We start from the raw sequence: 17,182 nt of genomic DNA on the forward strand, positions 1-17,182 counted from the left end.
CTTTATATTTCGCGCTTGGCAAGAAGCCAGGCTAGAGTCCTCATACCGGCTTCCCTGCTCGACTGAAACGGCTTTGCCTCATTTTTAAAATGCACGCATGTTAACAGGTCATCCGTACATCGAAATATGAACATATTAGTGCGTTCACTATTGTTCTGGAGAGGCAGCTGGTCTCAGGCTAGGGCTACAAACAAAACTAGAGTCATTTTAAATATGTGTAATGCCAGGCTCACGAGAACTGGGATCAGGGTCCAAGTAGACAAATGAGGTAGCACCTTGAGCTTAAACGTTATAATCTATATAAAAGCTACTCTGCTCTTCAGCCCTTCCCTTGTAGCTACATGAGCATGGCGGCCTAGATGCAGCTGTTTATTGATCGTTCTCCTTTGCATTACTTCTTCAGATGTCGCCAGTAAAGATCTGTGATTTTGACCTGGGAAGTGGCATAAAGCTCAACAGTGACTGCTCCCCCATCTCCACTCCAGAGCTGCTGACCCCGGTAAGATGTGGTTCAGGGTCACCTCAATTTGAGTCTACTGGGAATGGGGTGTATGTTGGACTCAGTCCGTGAGTTATGGTGGGATGTACATTTAGGAAGTTTGTTTCATGTTTATCATTTGCTGCACAGTATTGGCTCAAGGAAAAAAGGGAGCAATGAGGCAGCCAATGTTGTCAGTTGAATAATCTGTATGCGTTCGTAAATTAGGTGAAACATGGTCGTGCATGCATTATGGCATAAGTATGCTCATGTTTCACCTCACACGCTTATAGAAGGACACAGCTGCCATTTGCTTTTTCTTTTCAATTGTTGTATATAAGATAGAAGGTACCACTTAGATTGGTTGAAAAAATTGAAATGTTAAGTTTGTGATAGTTTCTTCCTGTAATGCAGTGTCCGGCAGCAAATGGCATCAGTCTGGCCCAACAGATAACAAAAGCAAAATGCTTGCGAGTGTTGGTAGCTCTGGAGGAGTAGTTAGGTAGAGTTGGTCGTGAGTTGGGGGGGGGGGGGGGGGGGGGTAAACGGCACATAAGGGAGAGCATCACCTAACATATGAGGAAAAGCACACAAGACTGAAATGAAGAAAGCAGCACAGAGCGTGGGCTCGGGTATTTGGCACGGAAGGAGAAGCACACGAGGGAGCTAGTGAACACTTGCAGTTTTGGAATGATAAACGAAAATCAAGAGAGTAGTTTCATAAAAATGAGAGCAGTGGAAGTATACAAGTCATCCGGTCAAAAGGATGGTAAAATGGCTATGCTTCTAGCAGGGGTGGGACAAACAATACAGGGAAGGAAATTATCAAATAAGCGAGCAAATGAGTAGTGCAGCCAACCAATGGAAGCAGTGGGTGGGTTCTAAGCCATTGTAAATTATTGGTGCAGGCTCTCAAAACATTTTTGCGACCACGCGAGATTAAAAATTAGAAAACTAGTTGAGGTGGTAAAACTAGACCACTATATTGGAGCTGAAATTGGGAAAGCTCGCTATAGCTCACAGATGTGAAATTAGGAGGCTTTTTGGGTCAAGCAGTCAAATAAAAACAAGCGTTGGTAAAGCCAATAGGCCTTGGCAATGCCAAAGCTATTGATCTTGACAACATGGCTAAAAAAGTCACGTTGACTAGTATAAGGAGTAGTTTCTTTTCTGTAACTCCAGTTCTGTAGTAGGGGTATCTCTGTTATAGTCATAATCTAGTGAATAGTCCCGCCCATGTGCGCGGACCCCGGAGCAATAAAAAATAATCTCTAAAAGGTGACAAATCATGCAGACCTGCATACACCTTTAAGAGAGAATTTAATTTAAAGACAGATAATGCAGCCTATACCCACAGGCTACACTGTCCAGTACTTCAACTAGAATTCCACCAAAATCCACAAACAGCACTGCCTGTCCAGTTTTTCTCCCCATAGGAAAAAACCCTGCCTCTACCAGCAAAAGCCTCTGGAATGATAGAGAGGAAGGAGTGGACAGACAAGCCCCATAGGCTGCCATTATGTGGCTTGGAACAGGATACTGTGCCTTTAAGAAAACTTTCCAGTTTTCCAGAACTTTCCCCAGTATCCCAGAATGCCCAGCAGGTCCCATTTACTTTCAGTTCTTTTTGAAGGCGTAGCACGCCAGACCTGTAGCATTCTCCATATGAATAAGTATCTCTCCACCGGGGAGGAGGGCGGGCGCTTATGACTATAACAGAGATACCCCTACTACAGAACTGGAGTTACAGAAAAGAAACTACTCCTTCTGTAGTAGGGGATCTCTGTGTATAGTCATAATCTAGTGAATAGAATGGCAAGCCCATCCCCACACAACAAAAGCGGTGGAGAACACATAAGACACAGCCACTACTGTGCGAACAAATTTCGCAGCGAAGCCTGCCCAACCTGAGCATCTGCCCTGGCATCCGAGTCCAGACAGTAATGCGCAGCAAAGGTATGGACCGACTTCCAAGTGGCCGCCTTACAGATTTCCGCAATCGGAACATTACGCAGCAAAGCCGTCGTGGCAGCTTTGCCCCTGGTGGAATGAGCCTTAGGCTTACCCCCTAAGGTCTTATTAGCCTTTTGATAACACAACTGTATGCAGGACACAATCCACCGAGAGATGGACTGCTTAGAGGTCGCAAGACCAGTCCTGACTGAGCCATAATTAACAAACAATTGGTCAGACCTACGGATATCCTTGGTCTTATCCAGATAAAATTTCAACACCCTTCGGACATCCAGGGAATGGAGAGCCCTTTCCGCTGGTGAAGAGGGATTCTGAAAGAACGTAGGTAAAGTTATGGTCTGATTGACATGAAAGTCAGAGATAACCTTAGGAAGGAACTTAGGGTGAGTACGCATCACAACCTTAGCAGCATGAAACACAGTATAAGGTTCTTGACAACATAATGCCTGAAGTTCACTCACCCTGCGGGCCGATGTAATGGCCACTAGGAACGCCGCCTTCCAGGATAGGTGCTGCAATGAAGCCTTGTGAATAGGTTCAAAAGGCTCTCTCATCAGTCTGGACAGCACCACATTCAAGTCCCAAGAAGGCGAGGGAAGTCTGACAGGAGGGAACACCTTCTTCAAGCCTTCCAAAAAATCCTTGACCACAGGAATCTGAAAGAAGGACGTCTGTGAAGGGCACTTCCTGTAAGCAGTCAAAGCAGCCAGATGAACCTTAATGGAATGGAAATTAAGGCCAGACTGCGCCAGATGCAAAAGGTATGGAAGGATGACATCTTCCTTACATGTTGTCGGATCAAAGTTCTTGGACTTACACCAGATACAGAACCTCTTCCACTTGTAAGCATAGGATGTCCTAGTGGAAGGTCGCTTAGACTCCTTCAGAATGTCCATACAATCGTCTGGTAGATTCAGATGACCGTATTGCACTATTTCAGGAGCCATGCCGCCAAACTCAAAGATGAGAGGTTGGGGTGCACCATCCGCCCCCCGAACTTCGTGAGAAGGTCCGGCCTGCACGGCAACCGCATGTGAGGAAGGAGAGACCGGTGAAGAAGGTCCGTGAACCACCACTGCCTGGGCCACTCCGGGGCGATCAGGATCATCCGCGCCCTGGACTGGGACAGCTTGATGAGCACCGCCGGAATCAGGGGAATGGGTGGAAAAGCGTACAGAAAGCTGTTCGACCAATCGATCCATAGCGCATTCCCCAGCGTCCCCCGCTGGTAGTACCTGGATGCGAAGTCTCGGCATTTGCTGTTTTCGGCGGTGGCGAACAGATCTACGTCTGGAGTCCCCCACCTTGCGAAGACTTCTCCTAGTACTTCGTCGTTTATGACCCATTCGTGGTTTTCCTGAATCAGCCTGCTCAAGGCGTCCGCCTGAGCATTCTGCACCCCTGGCAGATGCGTGGCCGTGATCGTCAATCCTCGGGCCAGCAGCCAGAGCCAGATCGCCTGCGCCTCCTGCGACAGAGTGCGCGATCTCGACCCCCCCTGCTTGTTGAGGTAATACATCGTGGTTGTATTGTCCGTCTGTATCAGCAGCGAGTTGGTCTGGAAGGACGGAAGGAAAGCCTTCAGTGCCAGGAAGACAGCTCTGAGTTCCAGGAAATTGATGTGGTACGTCGATTCCAAAGGAGACCACTTCCCCTGAATCTGCAGGTCCCCGGAATGCGCACCCCAGCCCTGGAGAGAAGCATCCGTCACCACATTCGTCGTGGGAATGTCCTTGTGGAAGGGAACCCCCTTGAGGAGGTTTTCCGCCGAACACCACCACTTCAGAGACTGACGAGCATGTAGAGACAGTCGGATCTTGTCGTCCCAAGAACCTGTCTTCTGATCCCACTGATCCTCCAAGCACTCCTGCAGTGGTCGCATCTGTAGACGTGCGTGCGGAGTGAGGAAGATACAGGAGGCCATCGATCCCAGTAGAGACGACACCTTCCTCACAGTCGTCGATGGAGCAGTCCTGAGGTCCTGAGCCTTCCGAAGGAGTGATAACCGTCTCTCCTCCGAAGGAGACACGCTTGCTGACCGCGTATCTATGGAGGCCCCCAGGTACTGTATGCACTGTACCGGAGATGGGACTGATTTGGACATGTTGACGTGTAACCCCAGCTTGTTCAAGAGCTCGCACGTCCAACGGAAGTGTTCTTGCGCTTCCTCGAAGGATGATGCCTTGATCAGCCAATCGTCCAGATACGGGTAGACAAACACCTTGTTCCTCCGCAGGTGTGCCGCCACCACCGCCATGCACTTCGAAAAAGTCCTGGGAGCAGACTTTAGCCCGAATGGCAGTACTGTGTATTGATAGTGATTGGCGCCGACTTGGAATCGCAGGAACTTCCTGTGCTTCTGTGCTATGGGCACATGGAAGTACGCATCCTGTAGATCTATGGCACAGAGCCAGTCTCCCCGTTGCAGCTGAGGGTAAATCTGGTGCAACGATAGCATGCGAAACTTTTCTCTGCGAATCCACTTGTTTGCTTGTCGCAAATCCAGAATGGGCCTGAACTCGTTCTTGTCTTTCTTGCGAACGAGGAAGAACCGAGAGTACAGACCTCTTCCCCTTTGAGACAAAGGTACTTCTTCTACCGCCTTTTTTCTCAACAAGATGTCTGCCTCCGCCTGGAGCTCCCTCAGCTGGAAGCGAGAGCTGACCGGCGGAATCGCTGGAGGCGGGCTGATGAACCGAAGACTGTATCCATTGCAAACAATATTCAGCACCCACTTGTCCTGAGTAATTTTTCTCCACTCTGCCGGAAAAAATCGAATGCTTCCCCCCACTGGAGTGGGTAATGGTTGAGGGGGAAGTAACAGCTCAGGGCCGAGACCCGGCCGGGCCCTTGTTTGTGGTAGTAGCCTGCTGGCCACCTCTACCCCTCTGGCGCTTCTGGAAGGGCTTGCGGAACTGCTGCTGTTGTGGCTGCTGCTGTCCCGAGCCCTGCCCACGCCCTCGGCCCGACGACCCGAACCTCCTCTGGAACGGTCGTTTCTTTTTCTCGGCCTTCTCTAACCCGACGGCCGTCAGGGTTTCCGCTTCAGCCTTCATGCGGGCCATTTCATCGTCCGCATGCTTCCCGAACAGGGTTTCCCCCGAGAAGGGCAGGTTGGCCACTCTCTGCTGCGCCTCCGGCTTGAGGGACGTCAGGCGCAACCAGGAATGACGCCGCTGGTGGACGCCATGACAGTAGGCGTGGGCGGCCAATAGCGATATATCCGCTGCTGCGCTGATCGTTTGGTTAGAAACCAGCATGCCTTCGCGCACCGTCTCCAAGAAGTCCTCCTTCTTGTCTCGTGGCAGGAGGTCCGCATATTGCTGCAGGGATTCCCACAGGGCCCAGTCGTAACGGCCCAACAACGCCCCTGCACTCGCCGCCTTCATCGTGGTGGCAGCGGTACCACACACCTTCCTGCCCGCAGAGTCCAGCCAGCGGCTTTCCTTGTCCGGTGGCACCGGGGCGGTCGCATGTTGTTTTCTCGCCGCCGTCACGATAACCGAATCCGGTTTCGGGTCCCCTCTCAAGAATGACGGATCCGACTCCGGGGCCCTATATTTCTTCATGAGCCTGGACGGAGCGGCCTTCGCTGTTGCGGGAGTGAGGAACAGTTCCAAAGCTGGTTCCACCAGTCCAGGCACGAGAGGCAGGAGGGGGCGAGACAAGTGTCTTTTATGAAGCGTCTCAAATATCACGGACGTCGTGGGTGTTGGAACCGTCACCGTGATATTCAGCTTCGCAGCCCCTCGCAACAGCACCTCCTGGAACGAGACCAAGTCGTCCACCGGCGACACCCTAGTCCCCGGGGAGTCCGACAGCGTCGGGGAAAGGTCCCTGTCCGAGGAGCGCGACCTGGACCTATACCTTCTGCGGCGTCGTCTAGAGTCTGACGAGGATCGCCCTCGGCTCCGCGATCGTCGCCTCCTGTGAGAGCGGGAGCGCGACCTCTTCGGCTTAGGCCTGTCCGCCGGTCTCGCTGGTCCAGGCGACCGTGGGCGTCGTGGCTTCGGGGTCCCTTGCGGCGGAGTCGGGTACCGTGGAAGGGAAACCGACCTCGGGGGGACCGGCGGCGGCACCGCAGGAGTGCTTGGCAGCAACAGAGGCCGGGGTGGCGGAGACAGAGTCCGCGGCCGCGGAGGAGGCGGTGGAGGAAGTGGAGACGGTGGTGGAGGAGGTGGCGGTGGTGGTGGTGGTGGTGGTGGAGGAGGAGGCGGTGGCAGAGGTGGGAGAGGAGGAGGCGACGGAGACCTCCGAGGCGGGGTATACACCACTGAGTACACCGATCCCGGCGACTCTCTCTTCCTCGACCTCGACGTCGACCTGTGCCTCGACGGCGATCTTCTCGGCGTCGATCTCCTCCTCGGCGTCGACTTATGCCTCGACGGCGACCTCCGCCTCGACGGCGACCTCCGCCTCGACGGCGACCTTCGCCTCGACGGCGACCTTCGCCTCGACGGCGACCTTCGCCTCGACGGCGACCTTCGCCTCGACGGCGACCTTCGCCTCGACGGCGACCTTCGCCTCGACGGCGACCTTCGCCTCGACGGCGATCTTCGCCTCGACGGCGATCTTCGCCTCGACGGCGATCTTCGCTTTCTCGACGTCGATCTTCGCTTTCTCGACGTCGATCTCCTTCTCTTCATCGACGGCGAGCTGCGATCCCTCGACGCCGACGCCGGGTCTTCTCTCGACGTCGACCGCTGGACGCAGTCGAAGGCGTCGTCGCCGACGACGCCGATGTAGTCGACGGCGGCCTATTCAGGTCCCTCGACGGCGATCGTCGACGCCGCTTCTCCCCAGAGCCCTGGGGAGACGGCGAACAGACGGTGGTCATCCTCCTCGACGTCGCCGTCGACGCCCTCGACGGGGAGCGGGAGCGCTTACTGGTCTTCCTGCCCCTGGGGAGCCCCCCAGAGGCCTCAGCATGGGCCAAATCAGCCCCTCCAGACCCACCTGGTGCCTTCAGTCTTCGCTCCTCCAGAGCTTGAAGCCTGCTCTTCATCCTGTCCCTCAGGGTTCTTGCTGAAAACGAGTGGCAGATGGTACAGCTTTCAGGCACGTGGGACTGGGGAAGGCAAGCTATGCACACCTCGTGTGGGTCAGTTTTAGCCTTCTTTCGACCACATTCCGGGCACTTGTCGAACAAGCCAGGCATGTTGACAGTACCAGCTACTAAACACAAGAAAAAGTGACAAAAATTGCCAAAATCTCAATGAAAAACCTTGAAAAAGGTAGAGCTCAATGCTCCAGGGTCCTGCTAGCAGGAGCCGGAAAAAAGAACTGAAAGTAAATGGGACCTGCTGGGCATTCTGGGATACTGGGGAAAGTTCTGGAAAACTGGAAAGTTTTCTTAAAGGCACAGTATCCTGTTCCAAGCCACATAATGGCAGCCTATGGGGCTTGTCTGTCCACTCCTTCCTCTCTATCATTCCAGAGGCTTTTGCTGGTAGAGGCAGGGTTTTTTCCTATGGGGAGAAAAACTGGACAGGCAGTGCTGTTTGTGGATTTTGGTGGAATTCTAGTTGAAGTACTGGACAGTGTAGCCTGTGGGTATAGGCTGCATTATCTGTCTTCAAATTAAATTCTCTCTTAAAGGTGTATGCAGGTCTGCATGATTTGTCACCTTTTAGAGATTATTTTTTATTGCTCCGGGGTCCGCGCACATGGGCGGGACTATTCACTAGATTATGACTATACACAGAGATCCCCTACTACAGAACTGAAAGTTACCGAAAGCCCAGAAGCAAAGGATGTTGAGTTGATGCGGAGTCTCTTCGCCCCCTCATGTTGTTTATTGTCCTGCCCTCCGCACATAAAAGCACTGACGTGGCCTGGACAGGCAGCATCATATCGCTCTTTTCAGCGATTTCCAGCCATGCTGAACAGCAGAAGTGCTGCTAGACAACATGGCTAAAAGACATTCACAGTGATAAGGCCAGTAGCTCGGGCATTGCCGATATCTATTGGCTTTGTAAATGCTTGTTCAGTGTTGAAAGGGTATTGCTGAACAAACGTGGAAGTCTGTGAAAAGGGGGGTCTTTAGTATCTTTCTGAATCAGAGGTAGTCTGAGCACTGCCTAAGCGGAAGGGAAAGTTGATTCCAGACCAACGGTGCTTGGTAGGAGAAAGATCTACCTCCTAACCGTGCTCTCTTAATCCTCGGAATGAGTAGCAAAGATTTGGAGCCTGATCTCAGGTCACGGTTGGGAATATATTGGAAAAGTCTCTCAGTCAAGTAGGAGGGTCCAGGGCCTCACAGTGCTTTATGCGTTAAGCAGCAGAGCTTAAATTTTACTCGCTTCCTCACCGGCAACCAGTGCAGTTGCCGAAGCAGTGGGAGACAGGCTGATCTGCCGGGAGCTTGAGTAACCAGTCGTGCTGCGGTGTTTTGCACCACTTGCAGCCGTCTAAGGGCAGATTCATTGGCGGCTACCATAAGGACGTTACAGTAATCTAGTTTATTTAAAACCAGAGCCTGAACAAGTGTCTTGCGAAAAGAGTCCGGGAGATAAGGAAGAGCTTTCCTCAGAAGGCGCAGAGTAAAGAAACATGCACTGAAGGTGTGAGAAACATGATCCTTCATAGACCTAGCCTGATCAAAACGAACACCAAGGTTTTTTACTGTTAGTTTAGGCAGAGGAGCGGGGCAAGCTCATTTGGCCACCAAGTGGGTGACCACATGACAGGGGCATCTCCATAGAGGACGATCTCCGTTTTGCTGGAATTCAGCTGCAGGAAGTTTTTACTCATCCACTCTGAAATGGCCAGCATCCCTTTGGAGAAACATGTTTGGGCAGTCAGTGAGGATTTATCAAAAGGAAAGATAAGTTGGGTATCGTCCGCATAGGATATGGGGATGAACCCAAGGGATCTTAAAAGGGAGGCAAGGGGGGCCACATAAATGTTGAACAGCGTTGGGCTCAAGCAAGAGCCCTGCGGCACACCCTTGGTCAGATATTCGGTAGAGGAACGAAAAGGGCCACGGTTATGGGTTTGTGTGCGGTTAGTAAGGAAGCTAGTTACCCAATTCAGTGCCATACCCCCAAGGCCTGTCCCTCTTAATCTTCCGAGCAAGTTCAGGTGGTCCACCGTATCGAAAGCGGCGGAGATCTAAAAGAACCAAGATGGCAGATTGTCCCTGATCGAGTGTCTGTCTAATGTGATCGGTGACAGCTACCAAGGCAGTCTCGGTGCTGTAGTTTGCACGGAACCCTGATTGGGACGGGTCCAAGTAACCAGTCGCTTCGTTATGGTTCGAGAGATGTTTGTTCACATACTTCGAGGACCTTGCTCAGATATGGGAGGAGGGAGATAGGGCGGAGGTTGGAAAGGTCATCCATAGGAAGCTTGTTGTTTTTTCGCAATGGGATGACCTGTGCAGCTTTCCAAGAAAGGGGAACTTGTCCCTCACTTGGAGAGGAGTTAAAAAGCAGGCTGACAGGGTCTGCAAGTGCATAAGCAAGAGACGTCGCTATTCTTACAGGCATAACATCTAAGGGAGAGCCAGATTTAACATTGCACAATAGTGTGGCGGTCTCATCCCGTGAGAGAGGGGGGGGGGGGGGTCAGCAGGGGTGCGTGTTTGATAATAGGGGAATTCACAGTGTTGTCGGACAGTGAAGTATGACAGGTTTTAGAGGAATTTATCATAGATGGTATCAATTTTTTGTATGAAAAAGGAACTAATTTTATTGCAGAGAGACTGAGAATGATTGTTAGCCAAATCGCAGGCTTTCGGACAAGTGAAATCTTGCAAACTTTGGTGGAGGATTTTGGGCGCATTACCTGCTAACCTTAAATGCGAAGCTATGTATGCTCTGCGAGCTTGTTTGATTTCTTTATGATAGAGAGTGAGCGCGGCTCTAAAATTTGCTTTATCAGTGTCTTGGTGCGTGCGCCGCCACTTTTTTCCAAATTTTTGCAGCGGCTTTTCAATGTGCGTAGTTCAGGGGTAAACCAAGACCGCCAGAGTGTTCCTGGGGGCTTTAGTACAAGTCTTTACAGGGGCAATAGAATTAATGGCTAAAACAGTGGTGTTGAAAAGGGTATGGTTATCTTCAATGTTGTTGGTTGGGGGGTACCTGGGAGGTATATAAGCTAATGAGAACGCCTCCGGATTAATTTGGCATAAGTAAATGTGCAATCCTAGATTGGCATCAAAATCACATTGAACATTTTTAGATGCGTAACAAGCACTTACCAGGCCAAATCACATTTATTTTGCTTTAATAAAAATCTAAAACACCATGTACCACCTTGTTAACCATCACACCTCAACACATGAAATATAAAACCAATGTATCCTCAATTCAAATTGCGGAAATATACTGTGAAATCTTTAGTTACTTTTGAGATTCAGCAGATTTGGCACTTAGGTGCCCTTACCTGATAATGCCTTCTCCCCAGCTTCCACCTTCCAATTTATACAGGCAAAGATAGCATGACTTGTGTGCCTCCAATTCTGCCTGTTGCTGGGGTTGATAGAGAATGCTCCCAGAGCAGTTTCTCCCCATGCCAGTTTCCTCACATTTTGGGTATTCAGTTTTGTATAATATTATTGTATACATTTGTAGATGTATTTTGTTTGCTTTTAGCACCTTAAGTGAACGTGGCATAATCCTCAGCGTGGTATTTTTTTATGGCCATATTGCCAGAACAATTCTCCTGTTTGCGCATTCAGCGAGCTTTACATTGCCTGCTTTGCATTATGTTGCATCAGATGGCTGTGTTCCTTAGTATTAATAGCTAGTTAGCTTAATCATACAGTTGTGACAAAATATTCCAGGGAAACACAATTTTCGATCCCTCCCGTAGCTTAAAGTGCTGTTCATGATAAGTATTACGTGCACTGGAAAGATTGTGTTATTATGGAGTGCGATGGGCGTTATTGGGTGCCATCTTGGTAAACATTTTAACTGGAGACTAAAGGCACATATCTATTTCAGGGTGGGTGGCAGCTTTCGCGGATTAACAGCATCAACGGGGGGAATAAATATCGAGATTCAGGTATAGCCCTCAAACCTGGTGAAGTTGAAACTAAAACTCCGCATACAGAGCCTACTCTGAAGCGAACTTTACACTCTTAAGAGACACTGGAAAAGGATGATGGGTTGTGGCAACATTTTGGCAATCTTGGACTGCTCCAAATGGAAGCGATTTCATATGTTGTGATTATAGATGGAACGCGAGTGACAAGTTAACTAAAGCCCATTTTGGTTTCTTACCAACTAGCACTTTAAGCGTTGTCGCCTTGGCGTCTATATAGTAGCACGAAAAATACAAGCCTTAAACGGCTAACACCTACAAGCCGAGGTCATATACTGGTTCTAGAGTTGTGGGGTAGCGTGGCCTTTAACACTTTATGGGCACTATAAGAAAAGAGTTACCAGTTTGGTCTGGGGCATGCTGCAATATGTCAAGCTTCGTTTACCCTACTTTGAGGGCAAAAAAGAGCGTTTGCGTTGGCCACCACACAGAAGGGCCTTTAAGCCCCCTGCCCAGCCTGGGAGGTCTGCGTGTTTTCCTCAACAGCTCGGTCTGTCGGTTACACAACCAACACAGATGGAGCAACCTCGAAAGCGCAGGAACAAAAAATGTTAAGTAAACTTGAGTGTGTCGCTTTCTTTTCAAGTTATTTTGGTCTCGCAGTGAATAGGGGGGCGTTCAATTACACCTCTGCCAGGCCTGGTTCCAGTACCCGCCCCTGTGCTTGCACAACGACCGGGAGCCTGGTCTGGGAGCCCCGCTCCCCTCCCACCGGCACCGCGCTGACAGCTGGGCCTCTGCCAGACCCCGGCGCGATAAGAACCACAGGGGAAAAACACTGAGGCAGACGCGGGCTCCGGATAGCAACAGCCGGCGGCCCAATGGGAAGCCAAGGCAGGGCGCGCGGGCTGCGTGTGGGAGGCGTGCCTCGGTTTTCAAAAGTGCGTCACACACAAAAGTCATCCGATGAGGCGGAGCGTGAGGCGCGATACAAGGCCGTGGGAACGCAGAACAACTAGACCGCACATAAGCGTCTTTAAATGAGCAGCTCCTTATTGGTTGTAGAAATGGAAGGCCTGATGTATTAGTTAAGGCTCAGCAAGTGTATATAAAAAAATACATTGACTAGAGCCGCGTGCCACACGTGCCCACCCAAAAAATCTCGATACAGCAAGGAGATTACCGTTTTTAAGTCAATATGGCCTTATTTTGGCTGTCTTTCGTCTGAAGTTGTGTGTGATTGGGAAAAATTAATACGACCTAATTTTTCGAAAAAAAATATTTATTTTTTTTAGTTTTAAAAGGTTGGCATGTATAGCGTTTCCGTGTGTAAAGAGTGAGACCACAAGAAAATAGATAATTGATCATCTCTTTAATGAAAGTAAATAATAATACAGCGTCCTCACACCTCCAGTCCTCCTTCTGGATGCCTGCCTCGCTCCGGTCATCATCACTTTAGGACAGGTAGCATCTCGTTACATATCTACAAGTAACTAAGACACCACATCTCTCTATCTTAATCCCCCTAGATTCACCAAAATAGAACAAAACTAATTTAAGTAGAAGTATCTGCCCACTAGTTAACTAAGACACCACATTGGAGAAACATAGCAAAGGGGTAACAGGGGGGCTTCTGTTATCTGTAAATTCGCACGGTAGTGCATTCATCTGTGACTTACTAGATGCAACACAAAGTTAACATTATTTGAAATCTTATTTAATACCAGCGTTAATCGTGCCTAAAAGCGGGTTAGTGTCAGAACTCTTGTTCCCTGGTATAATATCTCTAAACTGGATTTAAGAAGTTTAAGAACAATGTTATTACCTTCAATAATAGACCTGTAGAGGACGTCTTCGCCACCCACGAAATTCCACCTACCGGCTTCCGATCCATACCCTCAATATTTGTGTATAACATATAATTGGGGCTTTCATTTGTAAGGGCCCCAACCTTCGCATTGATTGTGTTCTCCTTTAATTAAACAATGGTACAACGTGAGACTCCCAGGTGACTTGTCATCTCTTAACATCTATTTCCGGACTTCAACCACCTAATTAATTGCATGTTATAACTTGTGGTTTAGTTCAGCCAATCCAGACCAGTTTGACTAAGGCTCCCGAAAACAAAGATTTGATAATGTAAGCCCCAGCCCTACAATTAGCTGTCTGGTACGGCTGGTGAATGCAGGAATGGATTACAACGGACTTGTGTCCATAGAATTTTAGATCCTGGTAATTGGAATCGTTGTCAGCTATGTAACATTAATGCCAGTCTGAACTGTTAAACACTATTCCTACAAAAACTGCCATGGAGTGTTGATTGTGAAGTGTGTCAGTTCCTTACAGGATCAACACAGACCTATTGAAATAACCATTTACTCATGCAGCCTTATCCAAACCACACTTTGAAGGTCAAAGCTGTTTATCTGCACTGTAATTGTTAGTTATCCAGCATGTAAATAACCCATACTACACAGGATTCAAGATGCTCAGATCTAAACTGGAACTAGAGCAGTCTTTACTTCAGAATCAGGAAGTGTACAAAACATCAGAAAAGGTATAGGTTTACACTTTACTGCAATGTTTGGGAAGCACGGGTACTAGAGGTTCACATCCTGGTCCAGGAAGTGCTGATTGAAAACATAACTATATTATTGGGATCTGTATAGCACGCTTGCTTGATGGTATGGTCTTGTGGCTCTTTCGGCAGTTAAGTTGTGGCCTTCCAATTGGGTCTGAAATTTCCATTGCAGACAGGAGGCTGATAGTCCTTGCGGTGATGTTCTAAGTACTTCCCTCTCAGTCGCTCAGTTTAGTAGTATACATCTGGTTTTGGGAACCTTTAGGGTGAATAACATCTGAAGTTATGTTTAGTCATTCTAATACTGCTTGTCGGATCCAACGTACAAGCCCTAGCTCCAGGTAAAGAAATTGCAGATAATGAGGGGTACTAGATATTTTTCTTGATTCAAGAAATGTTGATCACACTCGGTGCCAGATTCATCTTTCTGCAAGCATGTCCACCGGCAATGGAGATGCTTGCGCGTTTTTGTACATTTTTTCAATGGAGGGTATGGGTTGGGTTAGTTTAGGCATGGGTCCCAGTGGAGCAGGAATAAGTAGATCAGTAAGAGCTCGGAAACGTAGAAAGAGGCCATGGCGCGCTGGTGTCGCTCTTTTGCTCCATGTCTGCAAATACCTACTCCAACTGTGAAAATGATGCAGCTGACATGGCGGTGGGGGAAGCGAGTGGTGTCTAGTCAGCACGGCTGTATTGAAGGAAAGTGGTGATCAGCAGTCTGGGGGATGGGATTTACTGGAGTTTGAAATGCGCCCGTCAGGACTCATCGTGTTCGAGATTGGTGCTATGGCATACTACCATTCAAGAGACTGTTTATATGCAGTGGGCACGAATATTTGGGGTTTCAGTAAATTTAACCAATTGTTTTAGAATGGGTGATGTAGAAATGGTGAAGAGAGGTGACGTTATTATGACCTGCAATCCCCTGAAGACGGTCCGACCCCACCTCCTGGTAAACTTCTTGTTAATCTAAAAAGTAATTCTGATTCTGTGTCTCTTCCTGTAACTATTTTGAAATGTCTGATTTGGTTTGAAAACTTTCACAGAATTCAAATTTCGTTCTGGAAGTTTCTCAAGTGTAAAACTTTCTGATAGCTTATAGTCCAATACACCCTAGAGAAATTCACTGTTGACAGGTATCGACTGGTTTTACTAAAAGTTTATCAATTTATAAACTAGACAAAGAAAGGAGTTACTATTGTTTCATTAAAAACATCAACCAAAACCTATAGATGCCATAAGAAGCCATTAGACACGTATCAGAAATTGGTCCCTGAATGCACTTTTAATTTTTATTGATAGGCTGCCTTTTGTCCGATACTCTGAGGGCCAACAATTGTACAACTTGTCTAGCAAAAACAAACTTTCGGATTACTTTTCGATATGGTAAACACCTCAAACCGTATTTGGGCCAGGCTCAAAGCAAAGGTTGGTTAAGCTAGAAAAGGCTGCCACAAGGATTCTTAAGTGGAGGGCGTCCACTGAACTCATGTACTTTTCTTGCACGCTCTTACCTTGGCATGCTGGCTGTTGACAGAGCGCCACAGCTTATAAAAGTAGAACAAAGGCCTGCTCTGTCTATTGGGGACATGGGTCTGGAGCAGAAAATGCTGACTGCGCGCTTTGCAGTATGCAGGCGAAGCCCGGTAGTTGGGCTCTGTGCCCAGCCGGCTGTTTTTTGTTTTATTTGAACACATAGCAAAGCAGAAACCGATAGCGCCCAACCACCCCATAGAAACACCATGGGTGTTATGTTCTCTACTTTTGTGGATGTGGGCCACGTGATCAGCTAGAGAAACCGTCGCGAGAACAAAGGCATGCCTGGGTGGGAGTCCGGAAAACATGCTTAGTGGTTATTTGCTCTAGTGCGGCTTTTTTACCCCGCATCCGCTGTTTTTCACATGAGGACATTTGTGAGCGTGTCATAAAGACAGTCACTGGGGCTGCTGGCCCCAAAAAGTGCAGCCCTTACCTGGTCCACAGATCATTGGTGTGAAGGGCTTGCTTGCTGAACAACTAATGCTGCTTTTCACCCGTTAAATGTTCATCCCAAACTTACTATTGTAGTCTATGTGGACAATACATTCCCTCGACTCTTATTTTTATTTATTTATTTTGCAATATCTACCACATTTCAAGTTTGAAAATGTGGAATGTATGCTGCTGCTCCATAAATGTCTGCAATCACTGCAGAAGTGTTTACTTATTAAACCTCAAATATTTAGTTTTTAGTTGCCTTCCAATTGCATGCGCCATATCTCTTCTGTTTGCAGATATTGACAAAGTTCTTACCTTCCGTTAACCCTTGTTATAAAGCGCTCTGTTACTTTTAGGGATGCAGCAGCGCTATTTAAAAAAAAAAACCTCACAAAAAGAATAAAAGTTGAACTTGAGCCCTTGTTACAAAGCGTTCTGCTACTCTTTGGGATGTAGCAGCGCTATTTTAAAAAAAACCTCTTTAAATAAAGTTGAACTTGAGCTTTAGTGGGCTCTCTACCGGAGAGTCAGCATTTTAACTCTGAGAGAACTGCAGGTATCACTGATTTCTGAGGCACTCACTCTACCCACTTTTTATCCAGCTGTGATTGGTGACTGCTACCTAGGTGGGGAGGGGGGGGGGTCTTAAGAGGCCTTTGCAGCACTCAACTTGTAAGGTGGCCGTTTTAATTGCCAAGAAAATTACAAATAAGCAAAGGCACTGATTCCCAGGGAGATATGAAGATTGGGTATCTGTTTACATGGCCCAAACACTGCCCGCCTCATGGGAATTACCTGACCTGGTTTTGAAGTTGTTTATTCCAGCACGGTAGGGCGTGGATTATATGTTAATAATCACTTGCTGCTGAGTTGTTGCCAGGAGACGGGCTGGAAAGGCGCGTGAGAAACGTCTTCCTAACCAGAAAGTATGGATCATGCAATAAATTCAAGAAGGCCGTTCAAACCATACCCTTGCTCCTTGCTGGTTGACAGAATGTGCCCTTTAGCAGCATCTATGTAATCGGGATTTACATGCAGGACATTATTCTGCTATCTGGTGGTTGGATTCTGAGTGTGCCTACATCTTCGAAGGAGCTGTCCAATGAATGATGTCAAAATGTACCTCGAAACCCACAGTGACCTAACCAATGGAACATTCTAGAATGCTTAGTGGTGATTGTTAG

General features: G+C 48.4%; 1 protein-coding gene across 1 annotated transcript in view; it reads left to right on the forward strand.

The window, feature by feature from the left end:
* Positions 1-17,182, forward strand: part of MKNK2 (MAPK interacting serine/threonine kinase 2) — a 39,194-nt gene that overhangs the window by 15,244 nt on the left and 6,768 nt on the right. The window contains exon 10 of the mRNA XM_085636827.1: positions 404-499. Within this exon, the coding sequence (XP_085492953.1) occupies positions 404-499 (96 nt within the window). The remainder of the gene's footprint in view (positions 1-403; positions 500-17,182) is intronic.

This window comes from Triturus cristatus, chromosome 12, assembly GCF_964204655.1.
Source record: "Triturus cristatus chromosome 12, aTriCri1.1, whole genome shotgun sequence".
In the NCBI taxonomy this organism is placed as follows: Eukaryota; Metazoa; Chordata; class Amphibia; order Caudata; family Salamandridae; genus Triturus; species Triturus cristatus.